At 46.0% G+C, this 20,837-nt stretch overlaps 1 protein-coding gene across 14 annotated transcripts in view; it reads left to right on the top strand.

Moving 5' to 3' along the window:
• LOC110527298 (arf-GAP with GTPase, ANK repeat and PH domain-containing protein 1) overlaps positions 1-20,837 on the top strand; it is a 263,886-nt gene that overhangs the window by 141,939 nt on the left and 101,110 nt on the right. For 8 of the 14 annotated variants that reach the window (XM_090239781.1, XM_090239784.1, XM_090239780.1 and 5 more), the window contains 3 exons: positions 14,251-14,381; positions 16,275-16,430; positions 17,100-17,192. In XM_090239781.1, coding sequence (XP_090095907.1) covers positions 14,251-14,381; positions 16,275-16,430; positions 17,100-17,192 — 380 coding nt within the window. The remainder of the gene's footprint in view (positions 1-14,250; positions 14,382-16,274; positions 16,431-17,099; positions 17,193-20,837) is intronic. The other 6 variants (XM_090239785.1, XM_090239783.1, XM_090239782.1 and 3 more) reach the window with 1 other exon arrangement.

Here is a 20,837-nt window from a genome sequence, read left to right as displayed (position 1 = left end):
TGATGATAACTTGGCCATATTCACGGGGTACCAGTACTGAGTTGATGATAACTTGGCCATATTCACGGGGTACCAGTACTGAGTTGATGATAACTTGGCCATATTCACGGGGTACCAGTACTGAGTCAATGATAACTTGGTTATATACACGGGGTACCAGTACTGAGTCGATAATAACTTAGCTATATACACGGGGTACCAGTACTGAGTCGATAATAACTTGGCTATATACACGGGGTACCAGTAGGGAGTCAATGATAACTTGGTTATATACACGGGTACCAGTACTGAGTCGATAATAACTTAGCTATATACACGGGGTACCAGTACTGAGTCGATAATAACTTGGCTATATACACGGGGTACCCGTACTGCGTCGATAATAACTTGGCTATATACACGGGGTACCAGTACTGAGTCGATAATAACTTGGCCATATACACGGGGTACCAGTACTGAGTCAATGATAACTTGGCTATATACATGGGGTATCAGTACTGAGTCAATGATAACTTGGTTAAATACACGGGGTACCAGTAGGGAATCAATGATAACTTGGTTATATACACGGGGTACCAGTAGGGAGTCAATGATAACTTGGTTATATACACGGGGTACCAGTACTGAGTCAATGATAACTTGGTTATATACACGGGGTACCAGTACTGAGTCGATGATAACTTGGTTATATACACGGGGTACCAGTAGGGAGTCAATGATAACTTGGTTATATACACGGGGTACCAGTACTGAGTCGATAATAACTTGGTTATATACACGGGGTACCAGTACTGAGTCAATGATAACTTGGTTATATACACGGGATACCAGTACTGAGTCAATGATAACTTGGTTATATACACGGGGTACCAGTACTGAGTCGATAATAACTTGGTTATATACACGGGGTACCAGTACTGAGTCGATGATAACTTGGTTATATACACGGGGTACCAGTACCGAGTCGATGATAACTTGGTTATATACACGGGGTACCAGTACTGAGTCGATGATAACTTGGTTATATACACGGGGTACCAGTACTGAGTCGATGATAACTTGGTTATATACACGGGGTACCAGTAGGGAGTCAATGTGCAGGAGTACGAGGTAATTGAGGTAGATATGTACATATCGGTAGAGAAAGTGACTAGACAACAGGATGATAATGAACTGTAACAGCAGCGTATGTGAGTCAACAGAGGTTAGTGCAAAAATGGTCAATGCAGATAGTCCAGGGAGCAATTGGTTAACTATTTAACTAACTGTTTAGCAGTCTTATGGCTTAAGGGTACACGCTGTTCAGGGTCCTGTTTGTTCCAGACTTGGTGCCCCGGTACCGCTTGCTGTGTGGTAGCAGAGAGAACAGTCTATGACTGGGGTGGCTGGAGTCTTTGGCTTTTTTTTATAGAGGTCCTGGATAGCAGGGAGCTCGGTCTCAGTGATGTACTGGGCCGTTCTCACAACCCTCTGTATCGTCTTGTGGTCGGATACAGAGCAGTTTCCATACTAAGAGGTGATGCAGCCAGTCAAGATGCTCTCAATGGTGCAGCTGTAGAACTTTCTGAGGATCTGAGGACCCATGCAGAATCATTTCAGCCTCCTGAACGGGGAGGCACTGTTTCCTCGGCTGTGTTGGTGTGTGTGGAACATGTTAATTCCTTAGTGATGTGGACACGAGGAACTTGAAGCTCTCCACCTGCTCCACCACAGCCCCGTGTATGTGAATGGAGGCGTGCTCGGCCCTCTGTTTCCTGTAGTCCCCGATCAGCTCCTTTGTCTTGCTGACGTTGAGGGACACGTTGTTGTCCTGGCACCACACTGCCAGGTCAATGACCTCCTCCCTGTAGGTCGTCTCATCGTCGTCGGTGGTCAGGCCTACCGCCGTCGTGTCGTCGGCAGACTTAACGATGGCGTTGGAGTCGTGTGCGGCCTCGTAGTTGTCAGTGTGTAAATCCTCTGTGTGCTGCTGACCCAGAAGGGAGCTTTAGAGACTCAATACCCTGCTATTATCCTGTTAGTTGTTACACTGCTGGTGAAGCCAAATCTACTGTCATTCTCAGGGTGTGAGTGTGGGCGTGTCTCACAGCCAAGTCATCTGTGATAAATGAATGCCAAGAAAACAAGTCTAAAATCCTTATTAGTGACACTGTCTCCTTTTTCATTTAATTATCCTCAATTAATCACGCCTTTTAGAAGGATCCACTACAGTGGAATTCATTGATGAGTACCAAAATGATTATTTTAATGTTTTGTGCCACAGCCGCGCCTTGGCAGCACTTTTCTGCCCAGAGGTGTGTGTATCTCTCTTTTTCTCGCTCTCGCTCTCTCTGTGTGTGTGTGTGTGTGCGCCAAGTACATGTATGCACACACACACACACGCTTGAGTTTGCCTGAATTAGCCTCCCTTCCCTCTTGCATCCAAGCTGCACATTTGCCATAATTACTCCTTTACATGACCTTAATTTGGAGACGGAGGACTGTAGTAATGACGATGTGTGGCGGGGGCTCTCTGCCTCTCTGCCTTCGTTAGAGGAGGATGTGGTTAAGATGCTCAACAAAAATAATTGGTCCGAGGCGATCGTATGAGCCCCCCCCCACCCCCACACTAATTCTCCTGTAATAGAGGACCAATAGCATCATCTCTAGTCATCTACCTCCTGTGTTCTTCTCATCTACTCACGGTCTCTGAATGTATCTCAGACTCCATTTTGTTTTATTAAAGGTGACCTTTTGATTGTGTAGCTTATTCGCCTGACTGTAGGGCTCATACTCTATTCTCACACACACACACACACACACACACACACACACACTGTTGGAGCCCGTTATGTCTGCTCCGAGCCCTGTGGTGTGTTTGTAGTGTGGTCCAGATAGCTGTGTCTATATTAAGGTGCTGGGTTCAATTCCCTCACATCATGTGACACGTGCTTTGGATGGAAGGAACTGTGGGTTTTTGTTATGATGGTAAAGATTACTATTCTTTTAATATTAGTATTGTTTTCAGTATAATTCTGACTGTTTTATTTGCTGGTGTACGGCATCGCATCGAGAAACAGGTCTGTTTAGAATGACATTATTTGTCTGACTTTCACCACTCAGTCGTTGTGCAGATAAATGGCGTTTTAAATCACAGATGATAAATGGAGGTGTTGTAGATTTAGCCCGTCTCCCTTAATTCATCGCCAGGGGAATAGTGTAGCAGGCCGTTGAAAATGAAGCTGCAATTTATAAAACAGGAATCATTCCTCAACACATTTTGTGTATTGATCTTTGCAGCCTTGCATGTTTAGTCCGTGATCTCACTTTAACTATGGATCGATTTCTGTTAGACATACGATATGTATACCATCATTTACTCACGCTACATACGTTCATTTTGAACCACATGCTCATATAGGCTATGAATCGCCATGCCATAAGGTAATGTTGACTTGCACTAATTTGTACTAATTTGTATAGTGTGAACAGGGACACAATGAGTTGTAATGTGTGAACAGGGATAAAATACATGATCCTGTTGCCTGAGTGATCAGAACATTTACCATTAAAATAATTGGCACAGATACACAGTCATCTACATGCATTAGATTTATGTGATGGGGGAGGGGCAAATGAAGAGGATTCTGTGTGTTTGTGCGTGCGTGCGTGCTAGCTATGTAGCGGTCCTGTCACTATGCTTTCGTGGTTCAGCGTTTTTGTGGGGTCAGAGGTTCTCATGGTAGAACCACACGACAGGAGTGTGTTAGTGTATTAATGTGTACAGTGCAGAAGGTATTCATATCCCTTGACTTATTCCACATTCTGAATTTAGCATTTTATAAAACATTTTTTCCCCCTCACCCATCTACACACAATACCCCATAATTCAGTGGTTGTAAAGATGAGGAGAGGTCTGGCTGTAATAAAGAGATGCTCTGCTTTTTTGTCACCACACTCCAAAAAGCCAGTTCTGCAGGCTCTAGTTTTGTCTAACCTTGATTATTGTCCAGTTGTGTGGTCCAGTGCTGTAAGGAAAGACCTAGCTAAGCTGCATCTGGCCCAGAACAGAGTGACATGTCTTACTCTTCATTATAATCAGAGGGCTGATATAAATACTATGCTGCCAGTCTCTCTTGGATAAGAGTTGAGGAGAGACTGACTGCATCACTTCTTCTTTTTATTAGAAACATGAACGTGTTGAAAATCACATAGTTTGCATAGTCAACTTACACACAGCTCTGACACACACACTTATCCCACCAGACATGCCACCAGGGGTCTTTTCACAGTCCCCAAATCCAGAACCAATTCAAGAAAACGTACAGTATTATATAGAGCCCTTATTGCATGGAACTCCGTTCCATCTCATTTTGCTCAAATAAACAGTAAACCTGGTTTCAAAAAACAGATAAAGCAACACCTCACGGCACATCGCCTCTCCCCTATTTGACCTAGATAGTTTGGGCGTATGCATTGATATATAGACTGATATATGTGCCTTTTTAAAAATGTATGTAGTTCTGTCCTTGAGCTGTTCTTGTCTAATGATGTTCTGTATTATGTCATTGTGTATCATGTTGTGTGTTGGACCCCAGGGAGAGCTGCTGCTTTAACAACAGCTAACGGGGATCCTAATAAAATACCACATAATGACAAAGTAAAAACATGTTTTAGAAATTTTGCACCGTTATTGAAAATGAAATGCACATCTCATTTACTTAAGTATTCACCCTCCTGAGTCAAGACTTCGGCAGCATTTACAGCTGTGAGTCTTTCTGGGTAAGTCTAAGAGCTTTCCACACCTGGAGTGTAAAACATTGGCCCATTTTTATTATTTTCAAAATTCTTCAAGCTCTGTCAAATTGGTTGTTGATCATTGCTAGACAACCATTTTCAGGTCTTGTCATAGATTTTTCAAGTAGATTCAAGTCAAAACTGTTACTCGCCCACTCAGGAACATTCACTGTCTTCTTGGTAAGCAACTCGTGTAGATTTGTCCTTGTGTTTTAGGTTATTGTCCTGCTGAAAGGTGAATTCATCTCCCAGTGTCTGGTGGAAAGCAGACTGAATCAGGTTTTCCTCTATGATGTTGCCTGTGCTTTGCTCCATTCCATTTATTTTTTTATCCTGAAAAACCCGTTCCTTACAACAATTACAAGCATACCCTTAACATGATGCAGCCACCACTATGCTTGAAAATATGGAGCGTGGTACTCAGTAATGTGTTGTAATGGATTTGCCCCAAACATAACACTTTGTATTTAGGACAAAAAGTGAATTTCTTTGCCACATTTTTTGCAGTATTACTTAAGTGCCTTGTTGCAAACAGGATGCATGTTTTAGAATATTTGTATTCTGTACCAGCTTCCTCCTTTTCACTCTGTCATTTAGTTTGATATTGTGGAGTAACTATAATGTTGTGTATCCATCCTCCGTTTTTTCCTATCATAGCCATTAAACTCTGTAACTGTTTTGGCCTCATGGTGAAATCCCTGAGCGGTTTCCTTCCTCTCTGGCAGCTGAGTTAGGAAGGGTGCCTGTATCTTTGTAGTGACTGGGTGTATTGATACACCTTCCAAAGTGTAATTAATAACTTCATGCTCAAAGGGATATGTCTGCTTTTTGTTGTTGTTGTACCCATCTACCAATAGGTGCACTTCTCTGCGAAGCATTAGAAAACCTCCCTGTTTTTTGTTGTTGTTGTTGTACCCATCTACCAATAGGTGCACTTCTCTGCGAAGCATTAGAAAACCTCCCTGTTTTTTGTTGTTGTTGTTGTACCCATCTACCAATAGGTGCACTTCTCTGCGAAGCATTAGAAAACCTCCCTGTTTTTTGTGGTTGAATATGTGTTTGAAATGCACTGCTTGACTGAGGGACCTTACAGATATTTGTATGTGTGGGTTACCGAGATGAGGTAGTCATTAAAACATCATGTTAAACACTATTACACACAGAGTCCATGCAACTTCCTACGTGACTGCTAAGCACTTCTCCTCTTGAACTTATTTAGGCCTGCCATAACAATGGAGTTGAATACTTTTCATTTAAAAAACAGAATTCCACTTTGACATTATGGGGTATTGTGCCTGTCTGAGGGCCTGGGCAGGCTGTCTGTCTGGGGGCCTGGGCAGGCTGTCTGTCTGGGGGCCTGGGCAGGCTGGGGGCCTGGGCAAGCTGTCTGTCTGGGGGCCTGGGCAGGCTGTCTGTCTGGGGGCCTGGGCAGGCTGGGGGCCTGGGCAAGCTGTCTGTCTGGGCAGGCTGTCTGTCTGAGGGCCTGGGCAGGCTGTCTGTCTGAGGGCCTGGGCAGGCTGTCTGTCTGGGGGCCTGGGCAAGCTGTCTGTCTGGGCAGGCTGTCTGTCTGAGGGATGGGGTGTGATGGGGGTGGTGTTCTATGGGAAGGGGATGTAGCGGGGGGGTGACAGGGATCCTGACAGCGCTCTGGCCCCTCGTCCATCAGCGTGCTAATTTAATTATCCTAATTACGGTCGCCATGGCAAGTCGCGCGCACCGCTGCAGCCGCCCCCGTGTCAGAGCCGGGACGCAGTGCTTCGTTAGCACACACTAACGAGCTGAGAAGCCTCCTTGTCCTCTTGCCGGAACACACACACACACACACAGAAGGATTCACACACATACTCACGCGCTCCAGGGACACTGATTTACGGTATTGTCACTGTCGTATACCTTCTATTGCTGTAATTAGCTACTGTGTCATAATGGACACAGTCAGGATTCTAATGCCCCTGTATTTCACCAAGTCTAGAAGTTCTGAATCCAGTCATTGCAGATCAACCCTAGAGAACTAGGAAATCAGTCGACTTGTTGATGAAACCGCGCATGGTGAAGGTGATTTACGACAACCAGGCCAAATGAACTGGCTTCTGTGGTGCAAAGTAGATCCTATCACCTCTATACCCGTATCTCTGAATGACATTGACACTGGTGTTCATCTCTGCTGCCCTCTTTAAAGTGGAACTGACAGCATTTTAACGGTTCTATAATAATATAGAGTGGGAAGGCGGCAGTGTGTTTGGACTGCGTGTTTACAGGTCAACTTATTCTGCAAAAGCCATAACATACTTTACAGTCTTATTGATCAAATAGCCATGAAACGGTAAAACATTGAGTCATGAAAACTGAAACAGTGCATCCCAAATGGAGGCAGCGAACAATGTACCAGCTGTGAATTATAACCTGATAGTAATATTTTTTGGACTACCAAGAAATGTATTGGTGAATTATATTAATCATTCATTGAACTGCATCCATCTATTCTACAATGCCTTAGTGTACGTCATGGAATGTTGAGTCAAATATAAACTATTTTTAAAACCTCTTATAAAGTTGGTTTTGCAGCATAAACTGGGAATTTGATATTTTTAACTGATATTATGATTGTCTGTTTCATATCTGCAAATCTGTCAGTTCCACTTTAACCCAGTGTATTCACATGTACGCTAGTTACCATGGCAACACACCTAGCCATTGTTTCCAAAATTCCGACCAAATATCTATCTCATCTGTGGAAACAGAAGGGGCTATGTTCCTCAGTCCTCACACAGAGGGAAATGAGTGTCTGTCAAGATGAGGGCGGTTATTAAGACAAATTAGCTGTGGATTGTTTTGATAACAAATCTAAGGGCCTGTCGGAGTAGATCAGTGTTTCCCCTGGCCTGGCGGCACAGCAGGCGCCCTGCTAACAGTCGACGAAGACAGACATGAGGCGCTGCAGCAGTACACAACACTATCCATGTGTGACCGTACGTAGCTCTTGTGGGGCCTCTGTGTCTGTTTGTCAATGTGGGGCCCTTATTTTGGTTAACGTGGGCCTCGTCTGCGATGTGGGGCCCCTGGCAGAGAGAGAGAAAAGATAGTGAGTAAGAGGGCAGGTCTAATGGAGGATGGTCTAATTACTGGGTTATAAGTGAGGTACAATAGTGACCTTTTCCCCAGTGGATCCCTGGCAGGCGCCACACACACACACACACACACATACACACGGCAGGCCACAGCTAGCGCCTCATTATCTGACACGTTAGCTCCTTCTGACTCATTAGTTAATATTTATAGCAGGCCTGCACTAACCACCCTGACCGCACCCTCACCACCACTTTCTCTCTCTCTTCCTCTCTATCTCTCTCTCGCTTTCTGTGTGTGTCCGTCCCTCTCTCTTTTTTCACACTCTGTCCAGTTGGGTGTTGGAGGGAAAAGGTTAGCTGTCGCACCACCTCAGCCTGTTAGCTCTCTCCCCCCTCAGCCTGTTAGCGCTCTCTCCCCCTCAGCCTGTTAGCTCTCTCCCCCCTCAGCCTGTTAGCTCTCTCCCCCCTCAGCCTGTTAGCTCTCTCCCCCCTCAGCCTGTTAGCTCTCTCCCCCCTCAGCCTGTTAGCTCTCTCCCCCCTCAGCCTGTTAGCGCTCTCTCTCCCCCCTCAGCCTGTTAGCGCTCTCTCTCCCCCCTCAGCCTGTTAGCGCTCTCTCTCCCCCCTCAGCCTGTTCGCGCTCTCTCTCCCCCTCAGCCTGTTAGCGCTCTCCCCCCCTCAGCCTGTTAGCGCTCTCTCTCCCCCCTCAGCCTGTTAGCGCACTCTCTCCCCCCTCAGCCTGTTAGCGCTCTCTCTCCCCCCTCAGCCTGTTAGCGCACTCTCTCCCCCCTCAGCCTGTTAGCGCTCTCTCTCCCCCCTCAGCCTGTTAGCGCACTCTCTCCCCCCTCAGCCTGTTAGCGCTCTCTCTCCCCCCTCAGCCTGTTAGCGCACTCTCTCCCCCCTCAGCCTGTTAGCGCTCTCTCTCCCCCCTCAGCCTGTTAGCGCACTCTCCCCCCTCAGCCTGTTAGCGCACTCTCTCCCCCCTCAGCCTGTTAGCGCTCTCTCTCCCCCCTCAGCCTGTTAGCGCTCTCTCTCCCCCCTCAGCCTGTTAGCGCTCTCTCTCCCCCCTCAGCCTGTTAGCGCTCTCTCTCCCCCTTCAGCCTGTTAGCGCACTCTCTCCCCCCTCAGCCTGTTAGCGCTCTCTCTCCCCCCTCAGCCTGTTAGCGCTCTCTCCCCCCTCAGCCTGTTAGCGCACTCTCTCCCCCCTCAGCCTGTTAGCGCACTCTCTCCCCCCTCAGCCTGTTAGCGCTCTCTCTCCCCCCTCAGCCTGTTAGCGCACTCTCTCCCCCCTCAGCCTGTTAGCGCTCTCTCTCCCCCCTCAGCCTGTTAGCGCACTCTCTCCCCCCTCAGCCTGTTAGCGCTCTCTCTCCCCCCTCAGCCTGTTAGCGCTCTCTCTCCCCCCTCAGCCTGTTAGCGCTCTCTCTCCCCCTTCAGCCTGTTAGCGCACTCTCTCCCCCCTCAGCCTGTTAGCGCTCTCTCTCCCCCCTCAGCCTGTTAGCGCTCTCTCTCCCCCTCAGCCTGTTAGCGCTCTCTCTCCCCCCTCAGCCTGTTAGCGCTCTCTCTCCCCCCTCAGCCTGTTAGCGCTCTCTCTCCCCCTTCAGCCTGTTAGCGCTCTCTCCCCCCTCGGTGTATTTCACACAAAATCATAATGCACAATTGGTAAACAAACTCTTTGACCTGTACCGGAGCACCAAGTCTAGGCCCTAAAAGGCTCCAAAACAGCTGCTACCCCCAAGCCATTAGACTGCTAAACAGTTATTCAAATGGCTACCTGGACTATTTACATTGACCCCCCCCCCCCTTTTTTTTTTTTTTACTCTGCTGCTACTCACTGTTTTATCTATGCATAGTCACTTTACCCCTACATATACATATTACCTCAATTACCTCGTCTAACCAGTACCTCCGCACTTCGACTCGGTACCAGTACCCCCTGTATATAGCCTCGCTATTGTTATTTTATTATGACCAATACAATTGTAATTTAATTTAAAAAAAATAAACGAATGGCAACAGTGTAGTGCAGTGTTTCTCAAACTAGGGATCTGAACCCCATAAGGGGGTCGCCTGATTTTGAAAATGGGGTCGCAAGAGAAACTCTGAAATACATTTTACAAATTTTGCTTGGTTCATAGAACCGGGGTTACATCAGTAACCTCCGGCAACCACTAGATGTGGTTGTAATAAACAGAGCGGTTTCTGTTTTCTCCTTACAAATGTGGCTCAATCCTTTTGAAAGGTTTAAGCTCCAAAATGTTATGACCCCATCACTGAAAGATCAGACTCTCAGGAACACGGATGTGTCTCCTGTTACCCTCTACGGTACCCACAAGCCTCATTAGATCAGAGTGGACAAAACCAGGCATTAAATCTACTCTCAAAGCTACTGTCACAGCTACTGTCACACTGGTTTGTAATAGACTGTCAGACTGGTTTGTAATAGACTGTCAGACTGGTTTGTAATAGACTGTCAGACTGGTTTGTAATAGACTGTCAGACTGGTTTGTAATAGACTGTCAGGCTGGTTTGTAATAGACTGTCAGACTGGTTTGTAATAGACTGTCAGGCTGGTTTGTAATAGACTGTCAGGCTGGTTTGTAATAGACTGTCAGGCTGGTTTGTAATAGACTGTCAGACTGGTTTGTAATAGACTGTCAGGCTGGTTTGTAATAGACTGTCAGGCTGGTTTGTAATAGACTGTCAGGCTGGTTTGTAATAGACTGTCAGGCTGGTTTGTAATAGACTGTCAGACTGGTTTGTAATAGACTGTCAGGCTGGTTTGTAATAGACTGTCAGACTGGTTTGTAATAGACTGTCAGGCTGGTTTGTAATAGACTGTCAGGCTGGTTTGTAATAGACTGTCAGACTGGTTTGTAAAAAAAGTGAAAAAATGAAAACATTGGCTGTTTTTTACATGATGGTGTCATTAAAATAATTTGATCAAAATGGTGAACCCCTTGTGTAGACCCCTGGTATAGACCCCTGGTGTAGACTATATAAACATACTTATGATGCCTGGCTGACTGACTGGTGTTAAAATGCATTAAGTTACCTGATCTGTAGCAGTTAGCTCTGGGCTCTCCTCTCCCCCAGTCTGCCTGGTCTGTAGCAGTTAGCTCTGGGCTCTCCTCTCCTCCAGGCTGCCTGGTCTGTAGCAGTTAGCTCTGGGCTCTCCTCTCCTCCAGTCTGCCTGGTCTGTAGCAGTTAGCTCTGGGCCCTCCTCTCCTCCAGTCTGCCATAAATCTGATCAGAGGGGAGACGTTTCCATTAGAATAAATGGCAGCCTCTCAGAGGAGAAGTAAGATTGATGGTTAAAGTTAAATGGTATTAGCCGTGTAGTTTAAATATTTAACCCAGCCTTATCATAACTGTTCTTAACACTTAAAGTAATATACAGCCCAGGCCTGGCTGTGTGTGTGGACCTGTATCACATATATCTTCTACAGATCAGCTCCGTCTAGTCTACTTCACTGTTGTCCAATGGCTGGCTGTTGTCCACGGAGGTCTTGTAAAGACAGAGTTATTTCAGGTTGTGTTCAGGGTTGTAGGGTAATTCATTGTGTTTCAGTATTGTGATATGGATTCAAACCATCTCTACTGCATGGAAAGAAGATTTTGGGCATATGCCGGGATATCTGGTTATCGGTTTTGATTGAACAATTGGCTCTGCATTTTACCAGTGTTTGCCTACCAGGTTCACGCGATTGAACTGGGGACTGAGTTTTACCACAGAGGCTCAGAGGTTTACTGTTGTGTTAACCACAGAGAGAGCAGGTCTAGGTTTGCTGTAGTGTTTAACCACAGAGAGAGAGCAGGTCTAGTTGTACTGTAGTGTTTAACCACAGAGAGCAGGTCTAGTTTTACTGTAGTGTTTAACCACAGAGAGAGCAGGTCTAGTTTTACTGTAGTGTTTAGCCACAGAGAGAGCAGGTCTAGTTGTACTGTAGTGTTTAACCACAGAGAGAGCAGGTCTAGTTTTACTGTAGTGTTTAACCACAGAGAGAGCAGGTCTAGTTGTACTGTAGTGTGTAACCACAGAGAGCAGGTCTAGTTGTACTGTAGTGTTTAACCACAGAGAGAGCAGGTCTAGTTGTACTGTAGTGTTTAACCACAGAGAGCAGGTCTAGTTTTACTGTAGTGTTAACCACAGAGAGAGCAGGTCTAGTTTTACTGTAGTGTTTAACCACAGAGAGAGCAGGTCTAGTTGTACTGTAGTGTTTAACCACAGAGAGCAGGTCTAGTTGTACTGTAGTGTTTAACCACAGAGAGAGCAGGTCTAGTTTTACTGTAGTGTTTAACCACAGAGAGAGCAGGTCTAGTTTTACTGTAGTGTTTAACCACAGAGAGAGCAGGTCTAGTTTTACTGTAGTGTTTAACCATAGAGAGAGCAGGTCTAGTTGTACTGTAGTGTTTAACCACAGAGAGAGCAGGTCTAGTTTTACTGTAGTGTTTAACCACAGAGAGAGCAGGTCTAGTTTTACTGTAGTGTTTAACCACAGAGAGAGCAGGTCTAGTTTTACTGTAGTGTTTAACCACAGAGAGAGCAGGTCTAGTTTTACTGTAGTGTTTAACCATAGAGAGAGCAGGTCTAGTTGTACTGTAGTGTTTAACCACAGAGAGAGCAGGTCTAGTTGTACTGTAGTGTTTAACCACAGAGAGAGCAGGTCTAGTTTTACTGTAGTGTTTAGCCACAGAGAGAGCAGGTCTAGTTGTACTGTAGTGTTTAACCACAGAGAGAGCAGGTCTAGTTTTACTGTAGTGTTTAACCACAGAGAGAGCAGGTCTAGTTTTACTGTAGTGTTTAACCACAGAGAGAGCAGGTCTAGTTTTACTGTAGTGTTTAACCACAGAGAGAGCAGGTCTAGTTTTACTGTAGTGTTTAACCACAGAGAGAGCAGGTCTAGTTGTACTGTAGTGTTTAACCACAGAGAGAGCAGGTCTAGTTTTACTGTAGTGTTTAACCACAGAGAGATCAGGTCTAGTTGTACTGTAGTGTTTAACCACAGAGAGAGCAGGTCTAGTTTTACTGTAGTGTTTAACCACAGAGAGCAGGTCTAGTTTTACTGTAGTGTTTAACCACAGAGAGAGCAGGTCTAGTTTTACTGTAGTGTTTAACCACAGAGAGCAGGTCTAGTTTTACTGTAGTGTTTAACCACAGAGAGAGCGGGTCTAGTTTTACTGTAGTGTTTAACCACAGAGAGAGCATGTCTAGTTTTACTGTAGTGTCTAACCACAGAGAGAGCAGGTCTAGTTCTACTGTAGTGTGTAACCACAGAGAGCAGGTCTAGTTTTACTGTAGTGTTTAACCACAGAGAGCAGGTCTCTCCTCCTGCCCTTGGCACGGCCCTCTCACCTGAAGGTAAATGTTTATGACTGGCTCCTCATTAAAACAGAGGCCATTAATGGGCCCAATTAAAACAATGGTTTCATCTCACACCAAATGAAACCCGGCCCTGTTTATTGGGGCTGGGGATAATGGAATCTGAGACTGAGGGAAGAGGGATGTGTTGTTAACCCTGTCCTGCCCAAACTAGATGGACACAATGGGATCATCTCTGATAACTTGTCTCTTGATTCTTAACATATATAAGTCCTTGGAAGGAGGATATATTCACAGACATGTTTATCATTTGTGAGGGATCTTTACTAGTACTGCCATGCAGCTTTGTACCCATTTCCAGAAAGTTCAACTCACTCAATAAAAAAGTTAAACTTGGAGAATAGAAGTCTATGAAGTTGCATTTTCTAGTTGTTAGAGTTTGTAAAAGGAGCATTCCCCTCCGTCTGAGAGATGTATATTTGAACAGCTGAACTCCTACGAGGCCCCTCCCCCTACCCTCCGGTGGGCCGGATCAATGGCCTCAATCACCACGGAGATGACGGAACGTTTGAATATCCCTCCCTGATTGGGCCAGAGCGCTGGGCCTGGGGATCGATAGGAGGCAGCTGAGCACCCATTGATTGGCATTGCCCTTTTCAATAACACTGATAGCCCGCTCTCTCTCCTCTCTCTCTCCTGTATAATAATTGTGAAATAATCACTGGAGCTGTTAGCAGGTAAGGGGTGTGTGTGGAAGGCGGACAGGGGCTCTGCTGTGGACCAGATAGATAGGAGATTCACAGACAGGGCTGCTGGAGCTGCCTGCGTCAGCATTATGAGGAATAATGGACTGTTCTGGTCTGAACCATTAGCTAGTGTTCTCTCTCTTTCTTCTCTCTCCATTTCTCACTCTCGTTCTCTCTTGTATCCATCTCTTCCTTCGATTAGTTGGTCTAGCTCTCTCTCTCTTCTCTCTCCATTTCTCTTTCTTTTATTCTCTCTCTTTTTTCTATTAGGTTGTCTAGCCCGCTATGTGTCTCCGTTGGGAGAAGAGACCCTCTGAATGATGGCTGTGTTGTGTTGTTGCAGTGGCCCAGAAGATCGTGGCGACCAGGAAGAAGCAGCAGCTGTCCATTGGTCCGTGCAAGTCCCTCCCCAACTCCCCTAGCCACTCCTCTGTGTGTTCTGCACAGGTGGCAGCAGCAGTTCACATCAGCCAGGTAGGTACACACAGACACACACACACACACACACACACAAATACATTTACCGACAGACACAATTTACTGACACACAAACAAAATGGCCACATTGAGGTTCTTGACTACATTCCCTTGTCCATATTTGTTCTTCCTCCCTCTTCCTCTGTCAGCGGTGTGCTGTAAGATGCTTCTCCCAGCAGCAGCAGCATCTCTCTTTTACCATGCACACACACACACACACCGTCTATCACCCTGTCGTGTCTTCGACTCTGTTGTGTCTTCGACCCACACACACACACACACACCGTTTACCACCCTGTCGTGTCTTCGATCCACACACACACACACCGTTTACCACTCTGTCGTGTCTTCGATCCTCATACACACACACCGTTTACCACTCTGTCGTGTCTTCGATCCACACACACACACACCGTTTACCACCCTGTCGTGTCTTCGATCCACACACACACACACACACCGTTTACCAACCTGTCGTGTCTTCGATCCACACACACACACACACACACACACACCGTTTACCACACTGTAGTGTTTTCGATCCACAGCGCTCAGTCCCCCATCGATTTGTCATTAAGCCAGCATCATTCAGCTTGTCTCCGTAGCCCAGCTCATCCCCTGAGAATCAGGGTTGTTTTCACAAAGTAACAGTACTTTCCTGATGCAGAATGCTGTATACTAGTGTAGTGTCTGTTATTATGAATGGGGGATGCTGTATACTAGTGTAGTGTCTGTTATTATGAAGGAGGGATGCTGTACCAGCTGTATACTAGTGTAGTGTCTGTTATTATGAAGGGGGGATGCTGTATACCAGTGTAGTGTATGTTATTATGAAGGAGGGATGCTGTATTCTAGTGTAGTGTCTGTTATTATGAAGGGGGGATGCTGTATACTAGTGTAGTGTCTGTTATTATGAAGGGGGATGCTGTATACTAGTGTAGTGTCTGTTATTATGAAGGGGGGATGCTGTATTCTAGTGTAGTGTCTGTTATTATGAAGGAGGGATGCTGTATTCTAGTGTAGTGTCTGTTATTATGAAGGAGGGATGCTGTATTCTAGTGTAGTGTCTGTTATTATGAAGGGGGGATGCTGTATTCTAGTGTAGTGTCTGTTATTATGAAGGAGGGATGCTGTATTCTAGTGTAGTGTCTGTTATTATGAAGGGGGATGCTGTATACTAGTGTAGTGTCTGTTATTATGAAGGGGGGATGCTGTACCAGCTGTATACTAGTGTAGTGTCTGTTATTATGAAGGGGGGATGCTGTATACTAGTGTAGTGTATGTTATTATGAAGGGGGGATGCTGTATACTAGTGTAGTGTCTGTTATTATGAAGGGGGGATGCTGTATATTAGTGTAGTGTCTGTTATTATGAAGGGGGGATGCTGTACCAGCTGTATTCTAGTGTAGTGTCTGTTATTATGAAGGGGGATGCTGTATACTAGTGTAGTGTCTGTTATTATGAAGGGGGGATGCTGTATTCTAGTGTAGTGTCTGTTATTATGAAGGAGGGATGCTGTATACTAGTGTAGTGTCTGTTATTATGAAGGGGGGATGCTGTATTCTAGTGTAGTGTCTGTTATTATGAAGGGGGGATGCTGTATACTAGTGTAGTGTATGTTATTATGAAGGAGGGATGCTGTATACTAGTGTAGTGTATGTTATTATGAAGGAGGGATGCTGTATACTAGTGTAGTGTATGTTATTATGACGGAGCGAACATACCAGCTGTACCAGCTGTATGTTCAACTTTCTCTCTTTCTCACTATCACACTTTTTTATATTGTTCTGTCTCTTTCTCTCTGTTTATTCTCATCCATAATACACTCATTCTTTCTGAACTAAGTTAGTGTTACCAATACAGTACATAGAAGTGTGTGTGTCTCTGTAGCAGACCAGTAATGGCGGCAGCCTGAGTGACTACTCCTCGTCAGTCCCCTCCACCCCCAGCACCAGTCAGAAGGAGCTACGCATCGACGTCCCCCAGACCACCAACACCCCCACGCCCGTCCGCAAGCAGTCCAAACGCCGCTCCAACCTCTTTACTGTGAGCCCAAATACACACACACACACACACACACACACACACACACACACACACACACACAGGACATCTTCTTCACTGGGAGCCCAGACACACACACACACACACAGGACATCTACTTATTCACTGTGAGCCCAGATACACACACACACACACACACACACACACACACACACACACACAGGACATCTACTTCTTCACTGTGAGCCCAGATACACAAACACACACACACACTCACACATACTCACACACTCACACACAGGACATCTACTTCTTCACTGTTGACTATGTATTATTAGATAATTAAACGATGGATGTTAAATACATACAAAATGATCTAAAGGACTTTTAAATGGTAGATGGCTTAGTGAGAATCTACGGGCCACAGGGAAGGTTGTATGTGACCACCTTCTAGAATGTACAGACACATGCATCATGTCCACTTCCCAGTTCCTTAGCAACTTAGAGAGAGGTCAACAACTGGGTCAAGTTGACTCATAGACACAATAATAACCCCAGTCACCTCTAGCAGCCATTAGACGAGGCCTGTTATGTGGAGACTAGAAGAGGTCTGTAACAGACCTTAGTTCAGGCTCCTCGTTCAGACACTTTAGAGGGCCTAACTGAGGGCCTCTGTAACCCCTACTTGTTCTCCTATCTCCTTCTCCACAGTCTCGGAAGGCCAGCGAGCCAGACAGGGACAAGAAAGGACTGGAGGGCCGAGCGGACAGCATTGGAAGCGGCCGTGCTATTCCAATTAAGCAGGTATGATCAGATCTGGCCCTCGCCTGGCCAGCCGGCTGCTACGGGGATAATTAGGGTCCGGCTGCGCCGTATTGCTGATTTCCCGGAGAACGAGGGCTGCCTGTGATCAGAGCGTGAAGCCCAGACACAGCCAGGCTCTCTCCGTTTGATGCCTTCTCCTTGATTAACAGCGAAAGCACACACTTGACATCAATTAGAGTTGGGAGTCCTCCTGGGTATTGAAATGAGATCATTAGTATAAGGAGCGGGACGGGATTTCACTCTCACTTTCTTTCACTCTCCCCTCTGTCCCCCCCCACTGCCCCCATCCCTCTCTCCTTGTCCAAAAAGAAAGAGGGGAGAGATGGTGAGAGGGAGAAGAGGCTGAGGATGGTTAATGAAGTACAGTCTGCCGGCTGGCATATGGTCCTCCACTTCCCTCTTCCTCTACGTGCTTTTCAAAGCCCTGCCTTTTCCTGTGTGGCTGTGTAGCCGAGCGCTTTGATTGGGGCATCGGCAGGGGGGTGGGGGGGTAGGTAGGGAGGTGGAGAGGAAGGGGAGGGGTATCAAACCAGAGTGCTCAAGAGCCCCCCCCCCCCCCCCCCCCTCCCCACACTGTAATTGTGGAGAGATTGTTTGAGTTGGCCTTAATTTGTCGCAAACAAGCATGGAGCGAACCACGGAGGGGGGGGGCATCTCCTGTGAGCAGCTTCAACTGGAGTATAAGGAACTCAGCCAATTAGCGTGTGCTAATCACGGCCTCTCATATCAGCACGGAGGCCTCGTTTGTAATCCACTAATGAACAAATTGCATCTCTGATTAGGGGCCTCCTTTCAACGATGCGCTGCATTTGTTAGCAGCGCCGCGGTAGTTGTTAGTGCCGGGGCCGTGTCGCGCAGCTCGTCGAGGGAGACCGTGTCTCTGTGGTGCTGCTGCGCAAGGAGGCCCCCGCTGGGGCAGCACAGCAGAGAGCAGAGTAAATTGTCTTGTCCCCTCAATCAGGGACGACATGATGTTTACTTGCGAGATGTTTACATGTATCCCCATACTCCCCACAGGAAGGAAATATCACTTTGAAGTAGCAACGGGGTCCTGTGTTATTCCCCAGCTGTCCAGTTAGCATGGACATCATAGCCTCTGATAGTGTTGCTCCTCTCTGAACACTGATGGGAGCCTCTCGTCAATCAGGATGGTCTATTAGTCACATAACCCAGTCTGCCATTCAGTCCTGTCTAAATGTAGACAGTATAGCAGCAGAGCTTCATGTAATTGACCTATGCATCCTATCTATGGTTAGCAGTGGTTTTAGTCTGTGGTGTGGCGGTAAACGGGGGAGGACGTGGAACTGGAGGTGACTCAGAGGAGAGAGCCCAGGCACATACTCATTATGGTTTTTGAGCAGCAGAACAGAACACAGCTGTGTGTGTGTGTGTGAGTGTGTGAGTGAGAGAGAGCTTATCTCCGTGGAAACGACAATGACGATGTTGTGCTTTCTATAAGGATCAATGTTGAACTACTTGTCAAACATTTCTCATGTGATGAAGATGGATTGGATGAGCTGCGACACAGTGCCAGATATGTATGTATGTTCTCCTGTCCCTGTAGAAGAGCCTCTCTCTCACTCACACGTCGTCTCTGTCTGTCTGGCAGAAGTAGAATCCTCCTGGGTCCAGCCACTCAATTTGCATAACTCCTGTCAAGGCAATGGCTGATAATGATGTACAAATGAAGAGGGCCACATACACATGTCACTGGTGGCAGATGGGAGGTGTGTGTGTGTGTGTGTGTGTGTGTGTGTGTGTGGATGAGTGTTTTAGAAAGATGACGTAGACCAACAGTCTTAAAGAACCCTCTATCATCGTATGGGTTTGGCTGTGTCCTCTGTTGAGTCGCCCATTGTTTCCCCAACATGAGACATGGTGAGCCAGGCCCGGCACCACCACACACCCTCAGCCCACCTGACAGCTGCCAGCCCCAGACAGACCGAGGTTGGAGAGTAACACGTAGCCGGTAGCGCTCCGAGGCATCAGGCCACTGCTGCTTCCCTGTTTGGAGCTGGATGTTAATTGATTTGATCATTCCCCGTGGTCTTTCCTCTTGGAGAATGTGTATCTCTGTATGTGTCTCTCCATCTCCCCTCCTGCCTCTGTGTTGGCTGCAGGCAGACCTGTTCCCTAATTAGACTGTGTGTGGAGATGGCAGCAGCTTAGCTACCTGCCTCCCCATTAGCACTCCATTTACACTCCATTTTAATGAGTGCTGTTGAGTCTGACTCCTCCCTCCACACACCACCTCACCTTGTTGAACACGTTCAGACCTGCTCCACAGTCTGCTAGGACTCCATACATGCCAGCTCTCCCTCAGTGAGCTAACAACACAACTCATTCACTGAGAGGACGTGTTCCCTGACTGGCTCGTTTTGGTTGTCCTTCCTTGTCTGTGTGTTGAAGAGGGGAGGAAGGGGACAGTCTTTAGTTGAATCACTTTGGCAGATGTCTGCTTCTGTTAGGTTGGCAGAGTCGCGCGGCGGCTCCTTAAAGGTGCAGTCATAATCGGTGGTCAATTAAACACGCGATGATGATGATGAGGATGAATGTTATTATGAATCAGTGGTGTCAACAGCAACACTGTTGGTTTTTGGCATCAGATCGTAACATGTTGTTCAGAAACTACAGGTAAAGGGCCCTTTGCTATAAATATGGGTGACTTGTGTGAGATCATTTGACTTGACATATGGAAGATAATTAGGGTAAACAGTAGAGAACGACAGATATGGGTTTTTAAGAGCCGATACCAATTTTTGGGGGTCAAGGACACCGATGGCTGATTATTTTAGGCCGATAATCAATCTGATGACATTGGAGCATTTTGATGAGAAATGTTCCCAGAGACAACCATGTGTGCAATAACAAATCAATTATACAACCATACAGTCAATTTGACTTGATCAATTTAACTACCCAACAACATAAAGGTGATGAATCATGTATTTGAATGGTCAGTCTCTTGATAAACTGGGTACAATAAGATGGCTTAGGTCTACTCATAATACAGGTGGATTCATATTCAATAGGAGTGTATGCCTGCGTTGAGCTCGTGTTGGCTGATTCCAATGGTGTTTGGGGCTACAGGTGACAATCTGTTTCCCTTTCATTTAGGCCTCCTGATAAATAACATTTTCATAGAAGTAGCCTATTGCTTTATTTGATAAAAATCTCCTTTAAGAGAAAAGACACCACTTGCTTGTCATGTAGCCAGGCAGTAGGTACTATTCTTCTTTTAGGATAATATAACAGTCCCTCAACGCTGTTGAGGGTTTTGTTGCCTCAATACAACTAGAAGGAATTTACATTTTAAACTATAAATGTATTAACATGTAAATAAGAAAACAATGTCAAGATGTTACTGTTCCCTCTGCTAAAATGTCCTGGAATGCAGCCTTTGGACAAGTGAACTGGAACAAAGTTTCGTTGTTGTCTGGCAAATATAATATACAGTAGGAGTCTGAAGTTTATATACACTTAGGATGAAGTCATTAAAACTTGTTTAACAACCACTCCACAAATTACTTGTTAACAAACTATAGTTTTGGCAAGTCGGTTAGGACATCTACTTTGCACATGACACAAGTAATTGTTCCAACAATTGTTTACAGACAGATTATT

Source organism: Oncorhynchus mykiss, chromosome 7 (genome assembly GCF_057628025.1).
Source record: "Oncorhynchus mykiss isolate SJ-2025 chromosome 7, ASM5762802v1, whole genome shotgun sequence".
Taxonomy (NCBI): domain Eukaryota; kingdom Metazoa; phylum Chordata; class Actinopteri; order Salmoniformes; family Salmonidae; genus Oncorhynchus; species Oncorhynchus mykiss.
The sequence above is the reverse complement of the archived record's forward strand: the minus strand, read 5'-3'. Positions and strand labels throughout refer to the sequence as shown.